The sequence below is a fragment of the Carassius gibelio genome, chromosome B23 (genome assembly GCF_023724105.1).
Source record: "Carassius gibelio isolate Cgi1373 ecotype wild population from Czech Republic chromosome B23, carGib1.2-hapl.c, whole genome shotgun sequence".
Taxonomy (NCBI): Eukaryota; Metazoa; Chordata; class Actinopteri; order Cypriniformes; family Cyprinidae; genus Carassius; species Carassius gibelio.
In genome coordinates, this window is record NC_068418.1 from 13,432,202 (window position 1) to 13,445,323 (window position 13,122).

At 35.1% G+C, this 13,122-nt stretch overlaps 1 protein-coding gene across 4 annotated transcripts in view; it reads right to left on the reverse strand.

Annotated features, from left to right (window-relative positions):
* Window positions 1–232: 232 nt before the first annotated feature.
* tafa1a (TAFA chemokine like family member 1a) overlaps window positions 233–13,122 on the reverse strand; it is a 41,998-nt gene continuing 29,108 nt past the window's right edge. For 2 of the 4 annotated variants that reach the window (XM_052594745.1, XM_052594744.1), the window contains 3 exons: window positions 6,266–6,406; window positions 1,669–1,793; window positions 233–885 (listed from right to left, as the gene is read on the reverse strand). In XM_052594745.1, the coding sequence (XP_052450705.1) occupies window positions 856–885; window positions 1,669–1,793; window positions 6,266–6,406 (296 nt within the window). In that variant the 3' untranslated portion in view covers window positions 233–855. Of the gene's footprint in view, window positions 886–1,116; window positions 1,190–1,668; window positions 1,794–6,265; window positions 6,407–13,122 lie in introns of all 4 variants that reach the window. The other 2 variants (XM_052594746.1, XM_052594747.1) reach the window with 2 other exon arrangements.

The window sequence follows — 13,122 nt, forward strand, 5'->3', positions numbered from 1 at the left end:
TTCATTAAACATGTAAATTCTCAGAACACTTCAGTTAAGCCTTGATGACTCAATTTGTCAAAATATTACTGAAGCCCAAAAATAATCATAAAAACTGCATCTTTAACCAATCAACAGAACAGCGGACAAGAATATGCAAACAAGACTGTTCCTTTGCACTTCCCAACCCATTACTTTGACATTAAATTATTGTTTATTGTAAGCCCAATACATTTGTAACATCATTCTCACCTGCTTTGAATTCATTTTATTTATGTAAAACATTTCCTTCACCTATTTTTTTACAGAAATCATGCTGAAGACTTATTTGGTTTAAGTATCACTACCAGAATTCATTCTGAATCTGATATAATGTTCCAGGATACGGAGGAACATTTCTGGACTGGAACGGGGTCATTCCATGTACATGTGCTCCTCAGCATTTCACTCACAGTCCAAGCTCAAAGTGTCTTAATTAAACTTGCTTGATGAGGGTCAATCCACTTCTGAAAATCCACATGAACAGGAAGCCAGTTTCACTACATACAGTAAGAGAATGAATACGTTCTTCTGGAGACATAGGAACATCCAAGAATATTACAGTTGAAGATTATTCCAGGCAAGGTAAAGCTGGTTTGAGTGCACTCCACACAAAGGGATACGAGTTTAATTATCCAGGACTCATTTAGAGGAAACAAATATTTGACAAATGTCAAACAAAAACAAAACAACTAAAAAACCAGCAGTGTTCAACGGCCACAAAGAGTTTCTCAGAAAGTCTGGTGTCCGTGTTACTCAGAGACAGATGGATTTATGAACAGAGGACTCCATTTCAAGTCATTAAACACATGTCTGTTGGTTTAGAGTTGAGAAAACTTAATTCAGCTTGTCATCTTGGATGTTTCCCTGAAAAAGTACAGTAAATAAAGCTGGATGAGTAATACGAAAAACAATCTGAGAATGAATTTCACGTTTGAATAATTTGCAGCAACATATCAAGCAGGCTAACTAAATGCGATTGGAATTATCAGAATTTATCATAAGTTCACAAATGGACCATGTTGTCTACGCCTATCAGCCATTTAATGCCTTGACTGAATCACAATTGTGACAGAAAGAAGGAATAATGTCAGAAACCTCCATAAAGTTCCTCCGTTATGAGCTTGCAGTAACATTACATCTGCTACAAGGGTGTGTAAGGGTGGGTATTCTGTAAAAAAAAAAAAAAAAAAAAAAATAGAATGTAAGATTTTTTTTTTACATCTGCTATAGAAATTAACTTATTGGCCACCTGAAATGAACACTCTGATTGACTAATCAGAGGGAAGTTGAATGTCCAAATCGCTGCTATTTGAATAAATATTGGATTTCTAGCGTGATCCAGCAATGTGCAGCTCTTTTATTTTTATAATACTTCCAGCGTCCAACACACCTGCCTGCAGCCATTCAGGTGTAGGAGGGCTGTTTGTTTATTGTGCTGTTTTCAGGTTTTTTATTTTTAAAATATTTCAGTGAAATAAGCAACAAAAAAAAAAAAAACAACAAAAAAAAAAAAACAGATGGGGCACACACACACATACACACTCATTAACATCATGCAATCACATGCTGCATCACCAAGAGTCTTGTATTATCAAACAGAATAGCTAAAGTAACACAAGAAATGCTTTTGGTTGCTCTAAATCTTACCCTGGTGGTTTTGATTTTGTTTCCAGAGTAGCACATCCAGCCGGAGTTATCTGGTAGAGTCTTGCATTCCTCTCCCTCCAGACATGGCTCCATCTCACACCACCACTTCCCGATCACTATGGAAGCTGTGAGCAGATCACAACTGGGTTAGACTCTCACTGGCATCTGCCTTGAAACAGAGTAATGTTCCACTCTTAATATTAGTATTACAATAATATTTACATGTCAGAGGATGCTTCATTAAGGAACATGCTGTACTTGGTGAAATCACGCTCGCCCTATACAGTGGGGGTCCATGGTGAGTAGATTTATTCAATGAACATATAGCACACTTACATATAATACGAAACAATAAAATTTGTCATTATCGTAATATGTGCTTTGTCAGAGGAGGATGGCTTTTTCCAGCAGGGTCTGGTTCATCTCAAGGAAGCTTTTCTCTTAAACATTTTATGGATTTTGTGTTCTTGCCACAGTCGCTTTTGGCTAATTCATTGGGGCTTTAAGGTACAATTTTCTATAAAGCTGTTTTGAAACAATATGTTGTGAAAAGCGCTATACAAATAAAATTGACTTGAATTTAATGTGCTTGAATAGCCTCAGAGGATGTCTGCGGTCAGTAAGAGCACAGGTATTTCAAAGAGTGGTACTTTATGTGAAATGTATTATTCTGAAAAGAAATCCCATGCCGATCCATTCACTGAAACTGCTTCACCTGGTAGTCTTAGGAAATCTTATGAAGATTTACATGGTCTGCATTCTATATTTATATAAAATAAAGGTAATTTTACTGCCATTACAATGGACATTTTTACGTCATTTCACTTGCTTGAAATAGAAGCATCCTTGTTAAACTATCACTTCTCCCACTTTGTGAAATTTATGATCATTACCAGATGGAGAAAGAGTGGAGACCATTAAGGAAGCAGGTGCTCAGGGGGTTGAGAACATCTTATCTTTGCATCAGTATGAATATGTTAGAATGTGATACAATAATGCATCACGGTAATGCTATCTAACATCCAACACCGAAGGTTTAAGGAGAGAGTGTGACAAGAAAATATAATATAATGCACTTACGTTATTAATATTCTGACTGGTACATGACAAGTTTGTGACTTATTCCTTGTCCGTGATAATGGGTGAACTTAAGTCACATACATTAATATTGTAAAACCCAAAAGCACTCAACCAAGAAGTTGTCTCCTTGCAAAAAGGGCATTAAAATTTAATTTGCCTGTGCTCAACACTTTCTTCATGGATTTTTTTAAAGGGTGAACAAACATTCATGCTTTTATAGACTTTGCACGCATGTACAATACTCACAGCACTGGCTGAGGCGAACCTAATACTGTTCTTCCCGTTTTTGCCAGTTCAGCATGGCCAAGGACTCAAAAAAAATCCATGGAAAACATAACCTCAGGCAAGAGCGCTTTTATTTTATTTTATTTTTTTGATAAAAATTCACTTTACTGGGGTCTCTTATCCTCCAAAAAGTAAACAAAGCATCTCATATACAACATTTGGCCTTCGATGTCATGTACTGCTTTGACAGAGAGAGGGAGAGTTAGCCTTCAGCCTCATATCCAAGAATATCAATGTGATGAGAGGAGTACGAGAACATGGACCAGTTTTAATGGCCATCATCTCAGTGACAACTCAGTAAATGTGTTATCTCGGTTTAACTAGGAACCAGAGATCATAAAATGCAATAATAAGCATTTTTAATCGTAGTTACTGCTAAAATATTACATAGCTACTTCAGTCAATTTTACTGCTACAAGACCATAATAAGTTAAAATAATTAAGATATTAATGTAAATAGACACTTTTACATTACTGCTGCAAAACCTAAATACATTATTACAAATATGAGTTTATTTTATGTAAGTTTAAATAAAATACTAATTGTTTTTATATAACTTTTTTGGCAGAATCTGTATATATATCGTATTTTCCGGACTATAAGTCGCACTTTTTTCACAGTTTGGCTGGTCTAAAAAGATACAGCCCATCTACAGCCGCGAGAGGGCGCTCTATGCTGCTCTGTGCTCCTGTAGTCTACACTGAACACATAGAGCGCCCTCTCGCGGCTAAAGACGGTAATGTTTCATCTTGGTTCTAAATAAATGCGACTTATAGTCCAGTGTAACTTATATATTTTTTTTTCCTCATCATGACGTATTTTTGGACTGATGCGACTAATACTCAGGTGCGACTTACAGTCCGAAAAATACGATATATATATATATATATATATATATATATATATATATATATATATATACATATATATACATATATATATATATATATATATATATATATACATATATATATATACACATATATATACATATATATATATATATATATATATATATATATATATATATATATATATATATATATATATATATATATATATATATATATACACATATATATATATATATATATATACACATATATATATATATATATATATATATATACACATATATATATATATATATATATATATATATATATATATATATATATATATATATATATATACATATATATATATATATATATATATATATATTAGCATATTGTTGCTTGCAGGTACTGTTGGAAGCTGAAAGTTAATTTAATGTAATAAATGTATTACTTAATTGCTTCAGTTAAAATTACAGTTTTAAATCATTAAAACATTATATGTGATGCCTTTAAAAATTTGGATAAAGCTTCCAGAATCTTTTTTTTTTTTTCATAAATTGCATTTTATCTTTTATTTTATCTTTCGGCAGAAATTCTATTTTTTAAAACATAAAGCAGCAACAACATTAAGTTCCAAATAACTTAAGGCATCTTTGGACCAAACGCCTTTGCTGGTTCCCTTGCTTTAAATAAATCAAGACTTTCAGAGCACAGACCATCCTTGATTTTCTTTTTCTTTCTTTCTTTCTTTTTTTTTTTGGTAACATCAACTAGAGACATCACACGTGCAAACATAAACACACACACACACACACACACACATACACACACACACAAATATCAGGAAAGAGTCCAATCCACACACACACACACTCCTCTGGCTCTGAACATTATTAGACCAGAATAGACAACACACTATGGCCTGTAAAGATGGAAACATCAACTGCCTATATTTTTATGTCTTGCAAAGTTTGTACAGAAATTTTAATCATAATGCTAACCCTTGATTTAGCCCTTGATGTTTAATGAAAGACACCCTCAGTCACCATTTGTCTTTTTTCCATACAATGACAGTGAATGGTAACTGATGCTGTCATTCTGTTTAACATCTCCTTTCCACAGAATAAAGAAAGTCACAGGTTTGGAATGGCATGATGATGAGTAAACGATTCTAGAATCCCTTTAAGCTGAGCGTTTAGGTGTTTTAATATCCCAAAAATTACACATTTCACCTTTAGGAATATAATATCCTAACGAGCTTGACATGGATGCTCCTCCGCAAGATTCAGTCAAAGTTAATGTTCTTTGATTATCTCTGGGTGCGTTGCGAGTGAGATGTTCTCCCAGAAGTGTTAGTTTACAGCAGCTCGTTTGTCATAAGGACAGAGCATTAATAATGAAAAGCCCTGAGGATGTGAGCTTTTCTAGGGCAGGGACACTGCAAGAGCGACCCTGAACAGAGTTTCTTCAAACATACCACACCTTAAAAAAAGCTCCACAGTCTTTCGGAGCACCTTGCAGCTTTACACAGCTGCACAGAGTGTGTTTAAGCACAGCTGCACTGTGCAAACCTGTTCACACACTGTAACGCTGCATTGAGATGCTTCAAAACAGTCAAGCATTTGTTACATTTCTAACAACATAAAACAAATGATGTTAAAGATGTAGAGGAGTTTAGTTCTTGATGGGAATAGATTTGGTGAATGGGTGCTGTCAGAATCCAAGCAGCTGATAAAAACATCACAATAATCCACACAACTCCAGTCCATCTATTAATATCTAGTGAAATGGAAAAGCTTTATTTTTTTTTACTGACCCTCTGATGTCACATGGACTACTTTTGATGATGTTTTTCTTACCTTTCTGGACATGGACAGTATACCGTACACACAGTTTCAATGGAGGGACTGAGAGCTCTCGGACTAAATCTAAAATATCCTAAACTGTGTTCCAAAGATAAACTGAGGTCTCACGGGTTTGGAACGACATTAGGGAAGTTATTAATTACATGATTTAAATTTTTCGGTGAACTAACCCTTTAATGTATAGTAGACTTGAAAATATGAAACATGTCCCTGTGATGGACTTGTTTATTAAAAACATTTTTAGCTTTTTACTTCACAAGATGTTAATTAGTGGACTGGAGTGGTGTGGATTACTTGTGGATTATTGTGATGTTTTTATCAGATGACTCTCATTCTGGCGGCACCCATTCACTTGCAGAGGATCCATTGGTGCGCAATTGATATAATGCTAAATTTCTACACATCTGCTCCAAGTAAGAATTTTTTTTTTTGACTTACATCTTGGAGTAAATCTTCAGCTAATTTTAATTTTGTCTTAAATTATTCCTTTAAGACTTCATCCATGGTTGCCATGTCTATTCACTTACCATCAACACAGGAGGGTTTATTCCTGGTGGTTCCTGCCACTTTCCCGGGTAAACAGGAGCACTTCACTGTCTGAGATCTCTCTTCAATCTTGTTTTTGTTACAGCACCGGTGTGCCGCAATCACCTGGCATGTCCCTCCTTCTGCCGAAAGACAAAGCCATTAGTAAACAAACAAAAACTCCTGACTCGCCACGTGGATCTACATTTGCAATCATTATCTCATGCATGTCATCTTTCATGGTCCCCTTATATTACCACATAATTCATCATGCATTTCAATGTAGACACCGCAGACACTCCTTAGGGAGGATGAGATGAGGTAGCGCTTTAGAAGCAGAAGAGAAAAGACGTGAGATATAGGGAGTGAGATATATATGAGAGATGAAACACATATTTTGTACAGGTATATATACCATATTTTAGATCCAAATTTTATTATTTTATTTTAATATATTTAGCTTTTTCACCCCCTAAACTGTTATTTACTCACAGTAATTAACCTTGTTATTTTTTTTCTTGTTACTTTCCTTGTATTTTTCCATTCAGTTCTTCTGATTTAGTTTATTTGTTAGTTTATTTTATGTTCCCAATCCCCATTGAAGTATTCTTTACTTAATTTATTATTAATTTTTTTCTCCCTTGTCCATTTTTAAAAGTTCTCCTTCATTATTTCTTTACTTACATACTATTTATTTATTTATTTATCTATTTATGCCTTGTCCATTCCTTATATTTTCCTTATGTTTGTCCTTTATTAAGTTTAATTGTTTTGCTTTTATTTTCTACCTTACCTTTCTTTTACATTCCCATTAAAATCTAATATTCATTTACTTTATTTATTTTTCTCTTCCCTTTTTTAAATTACCCTTTCAGTACTTTCTTATTAACTTGACTATTTCTTTTTATGTTTTCCTTTTATGTATTCCTTGTTTCTTTCTCTATTTTATCTTATTTATTTTCTGAATTGTCTAATTTGGTACAGCAGTATGTTCTTTCAATACTGTACATTCTAACAATCATGCTCATAAAGCTTTGCTGACTCTAATAGAAGAGAAAAGGCCCTGTAGGTTTAGGACAAAGGGAATGATGGGTAACTGCTGCAATTTAACTGTAGAGCACTTTGACAGTGAGCGATCTAAAATAAACTGAAGTCCTTTAAGGATGACGGCCTGTAAGTTCCTGTATCCACAATGAGATATTACAAAACACTCTGCTAATCCAGCCTTTAGAGACAGATATATCAGATAGAGATGGAAAATCTTCCGTTCGTGAGCAGATTGGACCTATTGTTACCTAAACTGAGCACCATTCTGCAGTGCTCTCTGAATTCAAGGTTAACTAAATAAATGGTTATTTTAACAAAGATATTCAGTAAATAGACTCAACAGCAATGGCAAGACTTTCTACCAATTTAAAGCATATTGGTTACTGTACTTTTGTGTCAAAAACAGATTTGTGTGAACGGTTGAATCAAATAACAAAACCACATTATCCCACTGGAGAGAAATAAACTTATGATAAAACAGTTCAAGTACTGTTTATATCAGTGCAAAACACCCACAGAGAACAATTATTAAAGGGAAAGATAATCCAAAATGGATAATTGTCATATTAACATACTCTCATTTCATTCCAAACCAGTATGACTTCTGTTCATTCTGAAGATTATCATGATCAATCTTTTCTTAATATAAAATAATTTAATTGTGAGGGGGGTTGTCAAGAAAGCTGTTCCCATATGGTTCCCTTTGTTTTTGGAGCAAAATAAGAACGTTCTGAATCTATAGGAATGCTCCCTGTAAGTTCTTTTTTATACAGCAGTTCGTTCTGGCTCTCAGTGGTTGAGAACTGTGATATATTGTACTGTTATCTCTACAGGATTGCCCTTTCACTGTTTGTATCACTCCAGATCTTCTGGAATTTGCCACTGGCTCTGATGCATCTGGTTAAACATGAGATATCATTTGTTTTGGGTAAATCTGATGAGCAGTCTTTACTCTCATTAATCTATTATCTGTTCCAGAGCAAATAGTTTCGGTTGAAGGCAAAATCTCATCACGTTATTTTATGTAACTTTAATGCTGTATATTAGAGCATGGCTTTTATGATGACTGTTGTTGTTGTTGTTTTGTTTATTATTCAATAAATAATATTTTATATACATAGTATTATTGGGGAACAGTGTTCGTGATGGTGTTTTTTGTGACATTGTTGACAATAAAGTAACAGTAACAATAAAGTGACTGTTTTACAGGTCAGCAAAGACTTTTATATTGAAAGAGACTAAAACAGAAGTTATTTTTACTTGTAAAAACTGCCTCTAAGATGAAGTTAACAAATGCAGTAAGCAGCGCTGTCATCGGAAATCATCCTTAATTGATGAAATGAGAGTATGACAATATCGCTTTACTCAGTGGACCTTCAAACGTGTTTTTTTGTGAATATGAGATTGACCTGAAGAATGAATGCTGTATCAGATGCAGGTAATCACACTTGCTCCATCCATTCCCTTCCAGCTCTAAAGTGACGTTTTCGAATTTGTAATCGAGGCTTGAGCAAAAGTCCTTTTAAGACAAGTCATGTCACTCGGCGGCCATCTTTGAAACACCTCTTGATCAGGCAAGTTCAAATCCGATCTCTTTTTATGGGGAAACATCAAAATCTCCAAAACTTTTCACTAAGCTTATGATTAAATTTCATATTTGAAATCACCTAAGAAACCTGACAACAACTGTATCATCAATGTTGTTACTTTTGCTCATATAGCGTATTTTTCAGGCTTGATCTGCCAGTACATATGTGCAGTCCTAAGAGCACTCAGAACGACTTCTAACAGCAGCTCCAGTGATGTGATGACTTTATCGATTAGCGTTTGTCTCTTTCATGCAGAAGGCGGGGCTTCCTATGATTGCGCGGCCATATTGAGCATTGCATCTTCCCATTCAAAACTACTGTATATGAGTGACATGTCTTTTGTATTCTATAGTCTTTGCATGAGTTCAGCTGTTAAACTGTGATTTAAATCTGTGGCCAAAGAAAGTAGTTCTGCAAAAAAAGGGTTTTTAAAGACACTCCTGCTTATATTTGTTCTGCTTATATTTCCACACTTGTGCCATCAAACTGTTATATGCATGCAATGCAATGCTTGTACTTGAGTGATGCTGGTTCTGTATCAGCGATTGTGAAGGCCTTGTGTGTCTGGCCTAATCACTGTCATGCTGATATAAGAGCCGGTAACGCTCTCCTACTCGAGTGTAATTGCTCATTTAAGAACCTTTCCAGAACTTTCCCTGCAGGTTATTTTTAGTTTTACTTTCATAACTATGTAAACTAATTAAAACTTTGCAGATGTTTCTGAGTGATGACCAACAGAGAGATTATTTTAGTGCTGAAATTTGTATTTTTTCATTAACAAACTATTTGCTAAATAGTTTGCAGATGTCTGAAGTAAGCTTTTAGTAAAGTGATTAAAAGCAGTCAAATTGCATTATAATGATCAGACAAATCTACTTATATAGCTAAAATATTATTCCCAAAAAAGAAAACAAACACCTAAACATCTGTGTTTGTTTGTAGCCCATGTACTTTCTTTACTTCTTTTCTTTTCTTGTGACAAGCAAGCAGTGTTTTCCGATTCGTGAATTAATCGTTCTTTTGAGTCAGAAATTTTAATTGAATCGGTTGATTCAGTTCACAAAGCCAATCTAAAATGATTCATTCGCTGATTTGGTTTCCTGAGTTAATTTTTATAAATAAATAAAATGATATTAATTTTTTTTCTAGTGTTTAAGTATTTTTATGTAGCAACATATAATGGACACACACCTCGCGTCATCTAGCAAGACCTACCAAATTGTGTCATTTTATATTAAAATGTAAAAATCATACAAGATTTAAAAAATTAAGTCCAGGAAAAAAAGGTTTTCCATCCTAGTGCTCTTACAGTCATAAGTGATCAAAAATGATCCAGATCAGGTAAGGAAATTTGTATAGTACAGTATGTGCACCTGCTAACAACACAGTTCCAGTCAATTATGGCCGTACTCTAACTAGAAGGTTTGGCTTCGAGGAGACAAACAGACAAGTAGCATTGTGGAAATCAGGAAACAATGATGCTCCACTGAGATCTATTGTGGATTGTTGAGTAGGCCTTGTTTGTGCTTCTTTAATTATGAAAAATACTCCATTTCCCAGTGGGGCTTCAGTCAGAATTCACAAGGGTTTGTTTTCTTTAATGCCTAGTCTTAATTATATAAGACAGACCCAGTTTCCGCTTTGATCTATCAAGAGAGGGAGAAAATGCAGGAGCTCCTGACTAAAATATCTTCACTCCTCAATGAGAGTAAACAGAGCAGTGGGCCTCTCATTTGGGGATTCGAAAAGAGTGGGGGAAAGAGAAGGAAAAAAATGTTAAATGCACTTTCAGAAATCAATAAAAATGTAAATAGCTTCTGTCTCTAGCTTCTTAGGCTCTCATTACCTCTAGATTGAAGTTAGTCAAAACAGGAGGGGAGAGACACACAATGGAAGACAGGAACAGAGAGCTGCCTGTCGACTGTTTTAACATCACATCAGAATATTTTAGAGCTCTTCTGAATGTTTAAGCAGGTGACAGTGGACAGCTCAGATCCATGCAGGGACGTGATTGCTTTCTGTATTCTGTCACTTTGTGCGACTCGCTAAAAATTGATTGCTGAACCTCAGGGGCTTAACGTTATCTCGTATAGGCCTCTGTGTGGCTCCTTCCTACTCAACATATCAAACAGAGGGTCAGGGGACATTTAAAGCTGTGGTAAAGCACTGTCGAGCAGCTTTCATTAACTGGACCTTATGTCAGTGTGTGTGCGCTCATACTGTACACTGGAACCAAAAGTCTGAGACCACTAGTGAAAATTATGCTGTTTTGCTTCTTTTTTTTTCATTACAAATTGAGTGAAAAGTTGAACTGAAAAAAAAAAACATACATTTGTTGTAGAATTTTTTCTCTTTTTGCTTTAATGACTGCTGCTCTTGAGCTGCATAAACTCCATAAGATTGTGTAAAACCTAGTAATGTCCAGCATGATTTGAGATGATCCAAATAGTATCTTGAGCTGCAGTGGAAGCAAGAGCATCTGACAATATGTACTGTACAAATAGTCATGTTTACTTATTTGATTAGTGACCTAGAAATAGTGCAAAATCTTAAATAGGCTTATGTCTTAACGTCATAAGTCTATTTTATGTCATAACGTAGGGCTAATTCAAATTGTGATAATTTTTTTTATTGTGATTAGCAATTGTGATTATATATTAACATGACTGTGAAATAAAAAAAATGGGTATTAAAAATATAATAATTATTTTATTTTACAGTAAAACTGTAAAATTACAATACTAATATTTAAGGCTGTCTTAATTAATTTACACACTGTTGGGAAGCTTGGTGGTGCATGTGGTATTCCTAAAAAACAGATTCAGAGATGCTGTGAACAGAGCGGCTTTGAGGCACTGAAAACACTGTATCTTGAGCTGTTTGCGTGAAACTGAAACACTCTGAAACAAACAGCGCAAATATTGGAATAAATCTCACCCTTTGCGATTTGATAGTTACACTAAGCAAAATTAAGATTTAGATTTTATTTTTATTAATCGTGCAGCATAGCATTTATTTGTCCTAAAATGGTCAGATTTAAATTAGATTCTCATAAGTTCAGACTTTGGACCTCCCGGTGTACCATCAACCAGACTACAATACTGCATTTTCCAATTCCACTTTTAAAGCTTTATACCATTTTTTAGCATTTCTGGACCTCTTTTCTGGTTCCTTTCATCAAATTTATATCTGAAATTAGATCCGGTATCCATTTAAATGGAAGAAGCCAAAAGCAGTCTAGCACTTTGCTGCCATAATGTTCACTAACCCCTGCTGGAACGTCTCAAAAACATCCCGAAAATTCAATTTAAAAGTCTCGTGTATAATTCCATGAAATGTTAATGACTAAGCAAACTTAGAAAACCTACAGAGTATCATTGAATGGTGCTGAGTATCATATTTTTAAAAACATAAGGTCACCCTGAGGGAGCGTGGGCTACACCGCTGATTGATCTAGCGGATGCGCTGATAGCTGCTGTGGTAGGGAATCCTGCATCATACTGCTTACTACAAGGGCTATTTCAGGCACTTATTCAGTTTAATGGATATGAGACCAGGCCATCGGGGACCAATAAAAGCTCATTTTCCTGCAGCAGCCAGGGTGGGGGAAGAGAAAAATAGACAGCGTATTACACACGGGCTATAACTTTGACTCTTCTGCTGTCTAATTAGCCAGCTGGAGTGTGTGTGTGTGTGCGTCATGTCGGTCTGTCTGGAGAAGGCGTAGTGTGCACATTCGGCCTCAATTGTTCCATTCATACGCAGCCATCTGCGTGAGAGTTTCCCCTGACAGACAGGTTATATCACAACCTCTCAACAGCAAACAAACACGCTTTCAGAGGACAAACAAAACACGACAGATGAGCAGGCACAATGCGGCTCTGACTATAAACATATGAACTGGACAGGAAAGATTTCAGTCACATGCTGCAAAACAGCTAGAAGGGAAATGGGACAATGAAAAGAGGAGCCAGTCTGGATGAGGAGTTGTGTTTTTTATGTTTCGAATGAATTTACAGTTAACGTGTAATTTGTTCAATATCTCTTATCAGAATTTATTGAACAGAAATTACATCACCTCACACTTTGTGGAAATTAATGGTTTGACTTCTGGTTTTTGGGTGGGATAAACTGTTGATGAATACTGATTTGCGGGGCAAAGGGATGGTTACAATTTCTTGGAGGAACATTTGGAAACAATTAAGTGCTTGCGAGGCTGCAAT